This window comes from Oryctolagus cuniculus, chromosome 4 (genome assembly GCF_051225735.1).
Source record: "Oryctolagus cuniculus isolate XC-2025 breed Fujian yellow rabbit chromosome 4, ASM5122573v1, whole genome shotgun sequence".
Taxonomy (NCBI): domain Eukaryota; kingdom Metazoa; phylum Chordata; class Mammalia; order Lagomorpha; family Leporidae; genus Oryctolagus; species Oryctolagus cuniculus.
In genome coordinates this window covers 47,210,705-47,227,657 of record NC_142870.1, presented here as the reverse complement: position 1 = coordinate 47,227,657, position 16,953 = coordinate 47,210,705, and the positions used below count along the sequence as shown (strand labels likewise).

At 38.1% G+C, this 16,953-nt stretch overlaps 1 protein-coding gene across 2 annotated transcripts in view; it reads right to left on the bottom strand.

The window, feature by feature from the left end:
* Positions 1 to 16,953, bottom strand: part of EPHA3 (EPH receptor A3) — a 394,767-nt gene that overhangs the window by 270,472 nt on the left and 107,342 nt on the right. For both annotated transcript variants that reach the window (XM_008267088.5, XM_002716757.6), the window contains exon 3: positions 15,203 to 15,863. In XM_008267088.5, the coding sequence (XP_008265310.3) occupies positions 15,203 to 15,863 (661 nt within the window). The remainder of the gene's footprint in view (positions 1 to 15,202; positions 15,864 to 16,953) is intronic.

Genomic DNA, 16,953 nt, shown 5'->3' with positions numbered 1-16,953 from the left:
TTAATCTTGATGTGAATGAAAGGGGAGAGGGAGTGGGAGAGGGGAGTGTTGCGGGTGGGAGGGATGTTATGGGGGGGAAGCCATTATGGATATAAGCTGTACTTTGGAAATTTATGTTCATTAAAAAAAATTAAAAGTCATAAATTCATGGCTTTTCATATTGGAGAGGAAATTTCCACAATTCAAGATGGGATAGATAACTATCATAAAAAGTGATGAAATAGAGACTAGAGGCTGCATAAAGGTAAGAAATAAAATTGTGACTTTACTGTTAAAATATCCTGTTGTCAGAGCATATATGTTTGTCAGATGTTGAAGGATACAGTTCTGTGCTCTTTCAAGGTGAATGCAAACAAGATATCGTGACCATTGTATCACCAATGACCGCAACCTAGTAGCCCAAGGAACACAATCACTCCTGACTGTGGAGCCACAAGTCAAGGCCTGTGGTGTGTCCCTGAGAGAGGACACATTGAAAAAGTTTCCAATAACATCCTCAAAAGCATCTTCACAGTAAAGGCAGCGTTGAGCTTCCTGGGGTCCACAGGCAGGTGGGCTCCAGGTTGCTTACTTTCTGGTCCTCTACCCCAGGGAGGCCTGGGCAACCATGCACACACATAAGTGCTGCTAGACACAATAGCTCACCACTGTCTTACGATGCCTCAGCCTACTGTCCAATTTCTGGGCCTCCAGCTCCTGTCCTGGAAATGGGGACATGATACCACCTACCTCACAGGAAGACAGAACTGAACGAAGAGTCAGGCTCTGTTAAAGGCCAGAGGAAAGAAGGAGCTATTTTTCAAAGAAACAGCTGGTTCTGAGGAGTTGCTCTAATTTTCAAAGAATGACCAATCTTGAAAGGAGAATTTCTTATACAAAGACTGTTAATACAATATGTCCTGTAACATCCACACATCTCCCTATCATTTCTGCGGTAGTGTCATGTTACAGAAAAAAAGGCAGTCGAATGTCAGATTTAATGTCATGTCAATGCCTCCAGGTGTCCTAAAAGGAAACTAACTACATAACAGCTTGTCTGAGCTGTTTGCATAGAAAACACCCTCAGCCTTCACATGCCTTCTCTCTGATAGCTCTTTTACTACTCCACGTTTTGAGTTCTTGTACTCCCCAGTTCCAGCACTGAATAGAGCAAAGTCAAGTAACATTTGTCTCACTCTTCTCGAACATCGACCTTCATGTGAATGCTACCAAAATCTTTATTCTTTCTTAGCCATAAAGAATTTTAGTTTTGCTTTTTTTACAAAGATGTCATTTTCCAATCATCTTAAGTCATTCAGTAAGTCTTTATATTTCTTCAAAATTTATAGTAACTTCTAACTGTAAATTCAGAAAAAGAGCAAGTCCTGAGAAATAATCAAAGATGCTTGAGCCTAGGTTCCAGTTCAAGCTCTGCTAGTGTGTAATTTTACCCCTTTTTTGTCATTTTATATCTGTGTAAAAAGTAGGGAATAGATGACTCAGGTTTCTCAGCCTTGAAGATTTCCTGCATAGTTCTCTCTTGTGGACACTGCCCTGTGAATGTAGATTACTTAGCCACATCTCTGACCTCCAAACATGAGATGACAGTAGCTATGAGAACCAAATGTGCCTTCAGATACTGCCAAAGGCCTTTTGGAGCAAAATGTCCTGGTTTGAGAAAGCAAAGATTATATGAGTAAGAGCTGGTTTTGTGCTGCAGCGAGTTAAAGGACTACATACAATGCTGGCCCAGCTATCCTACTTCTAATCCAGCTTCCTGCTAATGTGCCTGAGAAGGCAATGGTATGGGAGACCAAGTGGATTTCCTGGCTCCTGGCTTTCGCCTGGCCCAGAACAAATGGAGCTATTTGGGGAGTTAATGCAGTGGATAGAAGATTCTCTCTTTCTGTCTCTCCCTCTCTCTCTCTTAATCTGCTTTTCAAATAAATAAACCATTTTTAAGAAGATGAATAACATAATAAAAAATATTATTTAGTATTTGGTTTCTTGATTTTGCACTAAAATCTAAGTTCCTTTCCTTGGGTGAAGCCATTTTTCTTTTCTTTTTTTTAGTTACTACATTTCCAGTGGATACTGGATACAACAGACATCCAAAAATTTTTGAGGAAAAAAATGAGCAAATGATGAAATATCAAACTCCACAGAGTCTTAAATCTCTCCTTTATGACATTTTAGCATCACATTTTGATGAATGTCTAAACATTTGACTTTTCATGCTTACCACACTTTTCTTCTTATAACATTTTTACAGATTTTTAACATAAATTATATCTCATATCCCTTTCTGAATCCAAAATGCTTGAGAGCAAGAACTGTGTTCTCCTTCCTCCTAGTTCAGCCTGTCAATCAGTGCTGTACGTCATAAAACATTTACACATGATGATGGATAGATTGAAACACTTCATCTTCAATACAATAGCATGAGATAGACAGCAAATGGATCCAAACATCTGAAGTACAGATTTTCTTCTCTAATCACTACCAAAAGAAGGGAAATGTTCCATTTCAAGCATTTGTGTAGTCAGATTTGCTTGAGTTTCACAAATTTTAAATGTTCCTTATGCATTAATTTATATTGGTGTTCTCTCATCTCATAGCACATGCTTTCTCTCTTTTTCTGTGGTTGTGGGGCTTCATGTCAAAATGTTGCAGCTGTTCTCAATTAGAGCACTTGCCTTTAACCTTGTGTGGCATTGCAAATGACCACTAACCGGAGGATGCAAGGATGTTTCACAGGAGGTGTCTTTCAATATCTGAAGCCATTCTGACTTTTTAGTTGTTGTTGCTGTTAACAATACACAAAATCTGTGGCTAATCATATGGGGCCATGGGTTTCCTTGAGATCCCTGAAGGTCCTCATTATAATTGTATTTCTAAAGGACAGTTCATAGCTACCTTTTACAAAGGATTACAGGAATAGTCACAGGCATATGACCTAAGATTATCTTTGCTTTTTTTTTACTCTCACGCTTTCTGTTTCTAAATGAGGCATCCATAACTGATTATGGACTTATCCGCCAACAGGATGTTTTGTTCCCATCCTGGAAGACAAGAAGCTGCAGAAGTGTATGCATGCTGCCTCTCTAGTCACAGGATTCTTTCCAAATGGCTCTTAGTTTAGAGCACTTTCATCAACTATCATCAAAACTCAGACATCTCTCTACAATTGCTCTCCATTAAAGCTCAGTGCCAGTTGTCAGAGCTGTAATGTAAACCCTTATTAGCTCTTACAAGTTCTACTCTGGAACTAATAGGGATTTTCAAAACTGTAAACACAGAAGTAGAGGGAAAAAGTCACAGGAGAAAGAAAGGTGGGAAGTGTTGAATCAATCTGTACTGACAAGACAATCTTTGTGTAACTGTTACCAATGCATTTCACAGGATCTCAGTACCTCAAAATGGAGGAAAAGATCATGTTTTAAGTTTATTTTGCATAGGGTTTGATTCCCCTTGCTCTGGAAGAGAGGAAGGAAGGAAGGAAAGAAGGAAGGGAGGGAGGGAGGGAGGGAGGGAGGGAGGGAAGAAGGAAGGAAAGAAGGGAGGGAGGGAGGGAGGGAGGGAGGGAGGAAGGAAGGAAGGAAGGAAGGAGAAAGAAAGGAGGAGGGAGGGAAGGAGAGAAGGTAGGGAAGAAGAAAATTGAATGAAATTACTATTTAGAATCTTTAAATGCATTCTGAAAAAAGTTTGCATATTTCAGATTTTTAAATTAAGCTTGATAATATTTTGATAGGTAGAGAAAGCATAACTTTGAAAAGTTGTATATATCTGTTCATTACAAAAACCATAGATTCTATAATGTATAAGCTTTAACAAAAATTATTCCACAAAATGGCCTTCGGCAAATTAGAAACATTGAAGACTGTCAAGGCAAAGTAGTCTAAGTCAAATAAATGAAATTCTCAGTTTCTACAGGGTCCAACCAGGCTTCATGATAAATTACTGGGGTTGGCACTGTGGCGTAGTAAATAAGGGCACTGCCTGCAGTGCTGGCATCCCACATGACTGCTGGTTTGAGTCCTGGCTGCTCTACTTCTGACCCAGCTCTCTGCTATGGCCTGGGAAAGCAGTAGAGGATGGCCCAAATCCTTGGGACTCTACATTTGCTTGGGCGACCCGGGGGAAGCTCCTGGCTCCTGGCTCCTGGCTCCTGGCTCCTGGCTCCTGGCTCCTGGCTCCTGGCTTCGGCTCCAGCTGTTGCGGCTAATTGGGAAGTGAAACTGCGGATGGAAGACCTCTCTCTCTCTCTGCCTCTCCTTCTCTCCTTGTGTAACTCTGACTTTCAAATAAATAAATAAATCTTTAAAAAATGATAAATTACTATGGTGGAACAATAAACTATCTAACAAAGTAATGTTAATTAAAATGCCAGTAGAATTATTATATTTAAATATCAAAATAACTAATATTCCATTTATCACAGGGAACAGGACTTAAACATGCCTTTTTCTTAGAAAATTCTAATTTCTTTACAGATGAGTTTACTTTTAATAGATTTATAGCCAACAGTCTGGAAAGTGATACTCTGACCTTCCTTTGGAAATGAGATTGAAAGCACAATGGTGGAAATGACTTCTTTTAAAAGTAAAATTAGAGGTGTTTTCCCTTCTGCAATTGAAATTAGTTTGTCTATGTCTTAGATTCCCACAGAGAATACTTTCCTGCACAGCTTAGTCCATGTTATCACTGTAGTCTCTCAAACAAGTGATCTCTTCAATGGATGTTATTTATGTTCCCTGAAGACTCTATATTTGGCATAACGATGTCACCTGTATTACTATTTACACCCTTGAAACAGCGATTCAGACAAAGCATCTGAAAACTTAAAGAACTGCTGAAATAGTAATATGAAAGAACTTGATATCCTATGAGTATTTGACACAGAATGCTTGTGAATTTGGTTAAAATGCTTGTGAACTAGGTTAGAACATTAGCAAAATAACAATGTCTATAAAACCATATTCTTGCTTGTGATAAAGAGGGATAAGTTATCTATTTAAAAATAAATGTCAATATTTTTTCATCCTGAGAAAATGAATTGATGAGATTTTATAGCAGAAGTTAACCCATATAAGGAAAAGGAATCTATATTTTATTCAAGCACTATAGTTCTTCCTTAATTGTAGTCCTGTAAGAATGTTACTAACATTTATAGGACTGCTTGTGATTTTTAAGGTCTTTTATAATGGTTCATTTCTGATCATTTAACTTGTTCTTATTCATTATGAGGTATTTAAATGGCTTGATATGAATTCATTCTATCCCTACATTTTACCATGGTCATATCTCTCCTAAATATGTTTGCAGTTAAACTCTGACTACCCAAAATAATCTGATCATACAGAACAAAGAATTCACATTTCTTTCTAGCATCTTAATCATGCAAATCCATGGTTTAAATTTACATTGTTTGTTTTTATACAGATTCAGAAATGAACTATTATAGCCAAAGAAGTCACAATCCAAGTAAACTCCCTTATTTTGTCTCTCTTTTCATATTTAAAAGAGTTTTTACTTTAATTACTGCTTAGATATTGTGTTGACATTATTTGATTGAAAATTTCTAGTAATATCACATAGTAATTCATTTAAGTACATTTGGCATATAATATGCAATCTCTACTGATTGTCCATTGCCTTACACAGCTTATACTAATTCTTAAATATATATATATATATAAAATTAACTAAAAGGAATTAAGTTGCTTAGTTTTGTAAAGTGTCAAAGAAAATGCTTCAACAGATTTTTTATGCATTTGCATTCTTATTTTTTACTTGCATGATACATTCAAGGCAATAACTTCACTTATTATTATAATGCCCTGTGTAACTATGTAACAAAGTCTTTTACAGAATGAGTGTTAGGACACAAACATAGTGTGAAAAAAAATATAGACATAATGGTTTTGAAATGTGGAGCTTTATTATTTTCTATATTTAAGTGTTTCCCTGTTTCCTAAACTATATTTTTTCAAAAATCAAATCAGTTAACATGTAAAATTCTATCTTAGTATACATTATAAAATTTTCTCCAATTAAACCGGGGTCACTTTAAAAAAAAAAGGAAAAAGAAAACGATGGGAAAATACTCAAAGCATAAAGAATAAAAGACTGAGTTAAATACCAGATGGGAAAAATCAAGAATGACTGCTGTTTAGAAGAAGAAAAAGAAAAGCTAACATTAGGATCATAGAGGCAGTATTACTATGATTGAATAGAATGGAGGCTTAATGTAACTAAAAATGAACTCTCTTCAGAAAAGAAAAATCCTGTTTGAAAGGGAGTAGTCAACCAACTAATGAATTTATATATATATATATACAAGTATATAAATTCATTAAAGATACATTTTTCTCCCTTGAGATCTCTATGGTCCAAGGTAAGAAACAGACTGTTAAGTGGGTGCATTTGTCAGATCTCAGTGTTTTCACACAGTTGGAAACAAGAAAGCCAATAGGACAATAATAATGATGTCCAAATAAGCCAAGTACATTTTATCCAATGCTAAATAGTATCTACTGGGCTAAGTTATATGCCCGTTAGTGATTTGGATGGTCATCCCTTTTGTGGCTGAGGATATCAAGTCACACTGTGGAAGCAGAAAATTAATAAGCGGAATTTTGGGATCCTAGGCCCAAGGACTCAAATGCTTGTTAGTAACAAGAGCTTTTTGCTAAACAGAACATGGAGGTTTTATGCATCCTGCTAATACTGTGATACTTCCTATGTAAATTGCTGAGAAGACATAGGAGACATCCAATCTTGTATAATGAATGAATGGATAACTATTACAACACAGTCATAATGCATCTATTCACTGTTATGGCAAGGTTATTTGCATAGTGGCACTTTTTTTTCAAAATGAAAACATTAATTAGAAAAATCATGGTGTGCCAGTGCTAAAGGCAAAGTAAAAATGGAGAGTTGTCATTTTTAGTTCAGGGAAAATAAATTTTTTACAGGTTAAGGTGAGAAACTTTACTATTTTAATGAAGTCATTATAGGATGAATCAATGCTTTAGAAACTCGTAACACAATTTCCAGACTTATTTCATTATCTCTAAAAATATTGGATCTTTGCTTTATTATAGCATGAATCTAGAAGGAATTAATTAGTATGAGACAATATTAATATTCATCATAAATTTATCAAAAAGAAATGTGAATTCCCTGAAGAATTATATAAAGTGTTATCATTACTTTATTTCATTAATTCATTACTCTAATGAGAGTTCAGATGAATTTGTTCTTAACTGGTTGCAACTGTACATGACCTAATAGTTAAAAGGGTTCATTTCAAATCAGATAAAATGAACATCTTTATTTGTAATGTACTGTGAATAGTCTAGTAGTAGATTCTAAGCTAAATAAAATAAAGTAAGCATATTCTCTCTAGGACACATTCTAAAAATGTAAGTTGGCATAGAAATATCCTAGAATTGTGCCGGTATCCCATATGGGTGCCGGGTTCTAGTCCCGGTTGCCCCTTTTCCAGTCCAGCTCTCTTTTGTGGCCTGGGAAGGCAGTGGAAGATGGCCCAAATGCTTGGGCCCTGCACCTGCATAGGAGACCAGGAGGAAGCACCTGGCTCCTGGCTTTGGATTGGCACAGCGCCGGCCGTAGCGGCCATTTGGGGAGTGAACCAACGGAAGGAAGAACTCTCTGTCTGTCTTTCTCTCTCTCACTGTCTATGAGTCTACCTGTCAAATAAAAAAAAAAAATATCCTAGAATTTATTTATTTAGTAAGTGTCTAATGCAGAACCCAATTAGGGAGGGTGAAACAACTGCAAAGGAAGACCTTTCTCTCTGTCTCTCTCTCTCACTGTCCACTCTGCCTGTTAAAAAAAAAAAAAAAAAAAAAAAGGGCTGGCGCCGTGGCTCACTAGGCTAATCCTCCACCTAGCGGCGCCGGCACACCGGGTGCCGGATTCTTTCCTGGTTGCCCTTCTTCCAGGCCAGCACTCTGCTGTGGCCCGGGAGTGCAGTGGAGGATGGCCCAGGTGCTTGGGACCTGACCCCATGGGAGACCAGGAGAAGCACCTGGTTCCTGCTTTCGGATCAGCGTGGTGCGCCGGCTGCAGCGCGCCAGCTGTGGTGGCCATTGGAAGGTGAACCAACGGCAAAAGGAAGACCTTTCTCTCTGTCTCTCTCTCTTCTATCCACTCTGCCTGTCAAAAAAAAAAAAAAAAACAATTAGACCCTTTTTAGGTTCTAGGCACAATGTTTCTATAAAAAGACATTAGTGGTCTCTGCCCTCAAGGAACTTCCAGTCTGAAAACAACTAGAAGGATATACTTCTGAATTCATCCAAATTCACAGACACCTTGCATCTCTGAAGGGTGCCTCGTGGTTACACACTTGGACTCAGTAGGTGCTAAGAACGTTTTACTGTGGCTTTCAGTTGCTGATGTTCCACTGTCACAACAAGCAGAATCTTTAAATTATCCTGTTGTTGAAAGCTTGACAAGTGTTTTAGGAGTTTCTGAATTGACAGAAAAATGAGTGGAGAATAAGAGTTGGTATCATAAATTGTAAGTAAAACAAACAATTTTGGATGGTCATCAAAAAATCTAGATGTCTTCATACATCACATCAAACACAATTTTCTAGTACGCCGCCAATGTAAAAGAACAGGGAATAAAGTTAGCATTCCACAATGAATGTGCAGAGATAAAGCACAGAGCAACAAATTCTTCAGTGACATTAATAAGGTATTTGCTACACTAAGTCTAAACAAAGTTTGTATGAATAGGAATATTTATAGTAACCTTCTGCTATCTGCCTTAAATGTAATTAATTGACAATATAAAAAGCCATTAGCATTCTCATTTTTTCTCTCCAAACTAAACCAAAGGAGATAACATAATTCATTACTCAGGATTTACAGGACAAAAATCATGACATTCCATTGGTATTGATGTAAAATTTCTCAACACCTCTAATCTGCAACAGAGAAAACTATTGAAAAAGAGTTATGCTGGGATGCCAGTAAATGAAGTCTGTCCCACATGAAATAATCAAGTAAAATCTTGATTGTCATTGATGAATAGCAAATGCAGATGATTGGGTTTAGTAAGTCACTTCATAATTATATTTATCAATGTTATTTTTAAAAGAAAGTTTATTAACATACCATTAAAAATAATAGCCTGATGTTGGATCATATTATCAAAATCCAGCAAGTTCTCCCTGATCTCAGGAATAGAACCCAAATAAACTTTGAAACACAAACACAATAAATTAAAAGAAATACCACACTTTCCTACTCTCTCTTCAAGTATGAGAAATAACTTACTTAAACAGAGCCACATTTTAAAATACTGCATGATCTTTTCCCTTTTGTGGCCATTGCCATAAAGGTAGTGGCAAAAGTGTCAATCTCTTTGTGACTTCTGAGTGCAGCAAGAACGGAAGATGGCATTTCTATGCCCCTTCCCATATTCGCAGGGAGATTATGCCTTCCCCTCTTTCCAAAGAATCGAGACAGAAGTACAATGTACAATCCATTGCAACTGAAAGGGCGAGAAGGTTCAAGTTATGGGAGGACACTGCAAAACTCAGCAAATTGGAAAAGCAGTCCAGGTTTATAGGAAGGCATAAGTCATCTACACTGAATAGGTATGTCGAGAAAAGGCCACGTACTGAGAAAGGCCACGTACATCGAGAAAAGTCACGACTGTCCATATGGCCTTTCCCTAGGCTAAAACTGGACAAAGACGGCAAAAAGACCTTGGAATGGAAAGCAAAATCTCATCAAGAAGCAAAGGAGAAGGACAAAAATGAGGAAGAAGATGCAGGAATAAAGTAAACTTATATACACACTTAGATTAAAAACTGCTGAAATGGAAAAATAATAATAATAAAATGATACACTAGAGATGCACTTAGTAAACAAAATCTAGTGAAGGACTTCTTTCCCCCATACTAATGTGTTCATTATTTTCTATCAGTTTAAGTGTAAGTAGTTTTTTTGTTCATTTTGTTAAATTGATTATAATAACTGTTCTTCACCCTTTTGAAGCTGAATTTTTTCCATTTCCAGTTTATTTGGGATGCAATTTCTGAACAAATCACTAGCTACTAATAGTTCTGCCCTTCCTCCTCTATTTTATTTTCTTCAAGGGTAGGAAGGGTCGCACTGGCCATATAAGGCCTGTGAAATCATTTGGTAATTTAGTATGGCCTTGCCAAGGCAACCTCAGGTGGGACTCAGAATTCAAGAAATTTATACCAAGCTATTTTTTTAAATGTTGTTGGGCATTTTGCCTCTCTCTCGTTTTTTTAAAAAAAGCTTTAATATTTATTTGAAAGGCAGAGTTACAAGAAGGCAGAAGCAGAGAAAGACGTAGATCTTCCATCCACTGGTTCACTCCTCAAATGACCACAATGGCCAGAGCTGCAACGACCCAAAGCCAGGAGCCAGGAGATTCTTCTGGGTCTCCCACGTGGGTGAAGGGGCCCAAGAACTTGGGTCATCTTCTAGTGCTTTCCCAGGCAATAGGAGAGCTGGATCAGAAGTGGAGCAGCAGGACTTGAACCGGCACCCATATGGGATTCTGGCACTGCAGGCATCGGCTTTACCCACTATGCCACAGTGATGGCCCCCAGGCTAATTTTTTGTTCTAAGATTTATTTTGATTTACTTTTAAAAGGCAGACTTATAAAGCCAGGACCCTGGAATTCCATCCAGGTCTACCACATGGGTGGCAGGGACCCAAGGACTTGGGCAATTTTCCATTGCTTTCGCAGGCATATTAGCAGGGAACTGGATCAGAAGTGGAGCAGCCAGGACTCAAACCAGCACCCATATGTGATGCCAGCATTGCAGACAGTGCGGCTTAATCTCCTATAGCACAACATCAGTCCCTACAGGATAATTTTTGAGTTCATAATTTTGTGGCCCACAAATGATGTTAGAACTATTCAAATGGCCCTTGGAAGAAAAAACGTTCCCTGTTCCTGCACTCATTGAAAGAAAAAGGTGTACCTTTATCTTCCTAGCTTTCCTGTACCCCTTCTTCCATAACAGCAACAACAAAATGTAGCAACATACAGCACCTATTGCAGATTTTTAAAAATGTATTTGAGGGCAGAAAGAGAGAGCATGCACATGCACACTGCCATTGGTTAACTCCCAAAACACCCAAAAGGACCAGTATTGGGCTGGGCCAAATCCAGGAGCTAGGAATGCAATCCAGGTCTCCCACACAGGTGGCAGGAACTCAACTGCTTGAGCCAGCCAACCGGGCTGTCTCCCAGAATTTGCATTAGCAGGATGTTAAAGTCCAGAGTGTGAATTTAGAGTCAAACCCAGGCACTCCATTTGGTATGCAGACATCTTACCAGCTAGGATAAACACTACCTGCTCTTTGTAGAGCGCTTTAATTTCCCATCACTCGTCTCCTCCTATACCAACACCTCCTTCCACACCAACACTAAAAGCTTACATTTTCCACTTTAATTTATTAACTTAGCTCTGTTTAGTAAGCAGGTTTGCAATCTATATTATTTCAAAGGCAGAGGCCAAAGCACTTTAAAGCACACACAGACACACACACAATTTTTAAAATATAAACCAAACGTAGCAGTGACAATGTGCATCATTCTATGTCTAGTGTTCAATGTAAGTGTAGTCACATTTAAAAGTTCAATGCGTTCTGAATATTTAAATAGATGATCAAAGGACACTTCTGTTACTTTTTCTTATTTTAGGAAAAGCGAACTATGTGAATACAAGAGAAAAAACAGTTCCACATTTAGGATTCTGGCACTGTACAAAACTAACTTGTTGTTATTTATAGTCCTGGAATCGATGGTTATGTTTTTTAATATAAAGCTATTTTATCAATATGCTTTTTCCATCAAATGCAGATTGCCACATTTTCATCATTCAGTTCACTGAACTTTAACTGTCCCAATTATCTGCCTACCATAGAATAGACAATTCAGAATGTTTTATTAGTAAAGTCATAAAATCACCTAATTATAAAATTTGGATCCTCATTAAGGTGTCCAGGTAGTACAAACTCAGAAGATAGTACACTCATGATACTCCTACATATTTTGAGATTTTAAGATGATTTGATAAATGAACTATAAATCTCACCTTCTGGAGTGTGTAATTTTTTAAAGTAGTTTTACCTCCTTTTTTTCCTATTCCCAAGATTTCTAAATACAATAGCAATTAAAACCCCAAACAGTGAAGGCAAAGTGTTTCCATTATTAATTAACAAATCATGTGATTAATTTTGCAAAACTCAGAATTAATCTCTCTTTCCTCTACACTGTCAAGGTACATTCTCTGTGGTAGAAAATTTATTAGTCTTTCTTGCACGAAAATGATTCATGTATGGATCTATCATTCTTACCAGCTTATGGGCTCCTGGAAGGTAGACACAATGACTTATTCATCTATGTTTTCTCTGTGCCTGGCACATCTTTATGCTGTATTTGTAGATGGTCAGAAACACCTAATTGAGTTAAATATGGCAGACCGTTGTTTTGCATATCTTAGATACCTGACAAGCCACATCTTTAGGTTTCTATAAGATGTCACTCAGACTATCTTTGGCTAGTAATTCTTCTTAAAAACTTAGAAAGGTGTATAAAATAAATGGATATAGACAAGGTTTATTTTGACAGATTCTTGGCTGCTCTGCGCCTACTGTTTGTGGCCCTGCTTATCCTTCAACATACAGTACTCTAAGTCCAGGAGAATTTATGACCTCACGGGATCCCCTGTCTCTGTCACTGTTAGACTGAATCACAGATACCGTGTGTCAAGATTACAGCCCTCGACTCCACTGGTAGAGAATCGTTTTTTCTTCTCACTGTTTGTTGAATTCCTTACTTAGTGGAGGGTTAAGCTTATGGTTATAAAATAAACTGAAAGTATGTCACTGTAAAAATTAAAAGAATAAGAAAGATGGGAAGATTGAGGGTGGGAACACGGCAGGAGGGAGGTTAGGGTAGGAAGTATCACTATGCTTCTAAATCTGTAAATAAGAAACACAGGAAACTTGCTCACCTTATATAAATGAATTATTTTAACAAAGATACTTCTTTTTATAAATCTCTGTCCTAATTTGAATTCTTGTGTGTTTGTTACAGAACTGGTGACAAGGAGCTTCTTTAGTACCATTTCCTATTTATAACTAATAAAGAGAAATAGAATTGAATAATAAAAAAAAAGATTACAACATTTACAGTCAAACGATCTAGTTCCACATCCCCATTCCAGTATTTCCTCACAGAGGAACCGAAGTCAAGATGTTTAACCTATCAAGGTTTTAATCTCCTCATTTCATTCTGGGGAAATGAGTTAATATTTGGACATTACTTAGCAGATCAGCAAATATTTTGTCTGACATCTAATAAGTGACTAATCAATGAATGTTTAAAAATATCTTTGAATTCTTACTACAGTGTTTAGAACAAAGTCACCATTCACGAAATAATTGACAAATGTACATCTTTTAAATTCTTGCTGAGGTAGACCTTCATTCATTAAAAGTAAACCTTACATACACCGAATAATACAAAGTCCCTGGAGATAAAGTAAATTTAAAGTGGAATATAAAAATTTGTTATATTTTTTCCACTCATGTAAAATAAGCAAGTAGGAGCTAGTACTCTGATTTAATTTTAGAAATTTTAAAATTATTTTAGTAAGAGTATCCTGATGATATTTTGCAAGGATCCAAATACCATGGAAGAGTGAGTCTGGAGTGTATCATTTGCTCTCATTAAACATTTTTTCTAAAACCTGTTTCAGTAGTCTAAAGCAAAATATATTATATTCAGATTTTAAAAGGACTATATATATATATACATGTATATACAGTATAATCATTTCTTCTACATAAACTTGTGAAAAGTAACTTTTTTTATTATTTTTTTAAAATTTTTTGACAGGCAGAGTGGACAGTGAGAGAGAGAGACAGACAGGAAGGTCTTCCTTTTTCCGTTGGTTCACCCCCAAAATGGCTGCTATGGCCAGCGCACCACGCTGATCTGAAGCCCGGAGCCAGGTGCTTCTCCTGGTCTCCCATGCGGGTGCAGAGCCCAAGCACTTGGGCCATCCTCCACTGCACTCCCGGGCCAGAGCAGAAGCTGGACAGGAAGAGGAGTGACCGGTACAGGGTACAGAATCCAGCGCCCCGACCGGGACTAGAACCCTGTGTGCCGGTGCCACAGGCAGAGGATTAGCCTATTGAGGCCGTGAACAGCAACTTTTTAAAAGGTCATGAGTAGAGTATGAAACTCAATGCTCTTGACAGAATATAACAACAAGGGAAGATTCCAAGGACTATATACTTAAATTCTTCTATATATTTACATATTAAGTATTTAAATAATATATCAGTGTGTTCTTAAGCATAAATCCTTGCGTAGTACTAAAGAAGAGATTTTAGGATTAAGTATGATTATGATGTGATAAATCTGATACACAGTTTATGAAACAATAATTTTGAATTGGCTTCAGTTCAAATGCAGTGACGTTTTTCTTAAAAATCAATTGGTGACAGAGTTCAGATTCTGTAATATGATATTATGTATCAGCTATTATTCCGACTCCAGGGGTGACACAAATATTCTCCTCAGTGCGAAAGGAGGCAAGTCAACAAGTTAAAGAAATTGTAAAAGCTAATAACCCTGTGCAACAAATACTGAAAAACTGATCACAGATTTTTATATGAGTCTTCCTGAAGGTGCTAAAGGTTGGTAAGCTAACATGTATTTGATATCCAGATGTCTGTATAGAAAGCACCATATTTTATAAGAACGAAGTAAATATTGCTATGAGATAGGTGAGCAGAAACATAAATACCATCATACCTAATGCTGTTAGAGTAGCTGAATGCTTACTATGTCTCCATCCCCTCTAAGAGGCAGAATATTTTTTTCTTCAGATGGTGTAGAGTTAGACTACCAAAAGTCACTAAATAGCAGAAAAATGATAAAGTGTGTATCACACTTCTAGTGGATTGGAGGCCAGCGCAGCATAATCAAAACTTTACTATTTCTAAAACAAACTATGAATCATCACGTCAAGTGGGATGAATTGAGTCTATGCACAGAATCTGGTCAGTTTGCAGATGTTTTGCTGCCAAAGGAGTTCAGATTACATTCATTGCTTTCAGCCACTCAGTGATAAACTCACAGAGGAGAAAGAGCACTCTAAGGAAAAGAGAAGGCTCTGACCTTGGCAGCTGAAGCCTCCTTCTTCATAGCCAGCATTGCAGGAGCACTTGCCTATGGGTACAAGCCATTCGCCTTCCGTACTACAGTACATCCTGGGAGGATCTTCCTCCTTCGAATTGTTGACACAAGAGCCCCTCACCTCCACCAGGGACTGGGAGTCCATGGGCACTGTGTCTGGAAACATCGCCAGATTCTTCACTGTGAATGGGCACTTTTTGAAGTACACTCTCACAGACACCAAGGCGACACAAGCACCAACATCTTGAAAAGCCAAGTAAAATCCCTTCTTGTTGACAGGACCCACTTCTCTAATCTCCGTGTTGAGTTTCAGAATGCGGTCCCCAAGGTCCATTTGAGTGAAACTTTCATCGGCGGCAATGGTGTCAATCTTGGTAAACTGATGCTCCCGGAACTTGACCCCGTGATCATCGTCAGACTCCATGTAGTACAGGTTGAAAGTCTCCTTGCAAGTTCCCAAAACCAATGGGATGCTATTGCAGTCCCGTAATGTGAATTTGAGCTCCACGTAAATCTTCTGAGCTGAGTTCCTGGGGACCCAGTTTGTCCTCAGCCAGTTATTTTGACTGTGATCCATGACATTGCACACCTGATAAGTCCTGATGGGTGTGTAATGTTCATCAACACCACTGATCTCTTCCCACTGGATAATCAAAGGGGAAAACAGAGAGATGCAGAATTAGTGAGTTAACCAGAGTGATAGATGATGAATCCAAGATATAGCTATAACAGGAACCAGACAACAAGCAGGAACTTCAATGTTACTTTTTAAAAAATATGACATGGACTAATTCCACAAAGTTCCTATTTATAATTTTTATTCTCTGCAAGGTTCTCTTAGTTCATTGACAAAAAGCAGTTTACAGTTTTGATGATCACATTAGAATTGCATGGCAATTTATTGGATTTTTAGGAGAAATATCACTTAGCAAACGATTGAGCCTAACCGAAAATTCCAGGCTTACAACCTCAAATCATATGTTCCCCAATGACACCATCATAGGGTTATGTTGAATATGCTGTGTCTGTGTGCTTGTATATTTTTTACAGATTTATTTATTTATTTGAAAGTCAGTTACACAGAGAGAGGGAAAGAGAAAGAGAGAAGCCTTCCATCCGCTGATTCACTCCCCAATTGACCGCAACTGCTTGAGCTGTGCCAATCCAAAGCCCGGAGCTAGGAGCATCCTCCAGGTCTCCCACGTGGGTGCAGGGGCCCAAGGACTTGTCCCATCTTCTACTGCTTTCCCAGGCCATAGCAGATAACTGGATTGGAAGTGGAGCAGCCAGGACTCAAACTGGTGCCCATGTGGGATGCCAGCACTGAAGGTGGCAACTTTACCCACTGCCACAGTGCTGACCCCAGTCTGCATATTTTAAAAGAATGAAAAACACCACCACCTAAAATTCTCCTATATTATTTTCTCCCATTTTAGGCCAGGTGCTGGTAACACTGATGTATAGCAAAATGAAATGAATCTAAATAGTATCACTGGGGCCAGTGCTGTGGCATAGTAGATTAAGCCACTGCCCATGGCGCCAGCATCCCATATGGACTCCAGTTTGTGTCCCGGCTGCTCCTCTTCCAGTCCAGCTCCCTGATAATGTGCATTGGAAAGCAGTGGAAGATGCTGGGGCCCCTGCATTCACGTGGGAGACCTGGAGGAAGTTCCTGACTCCCAGCTTCAAATCAGCCCAGCTTAGGCTGTTGTGGCCATATGGGAAAGAACCAG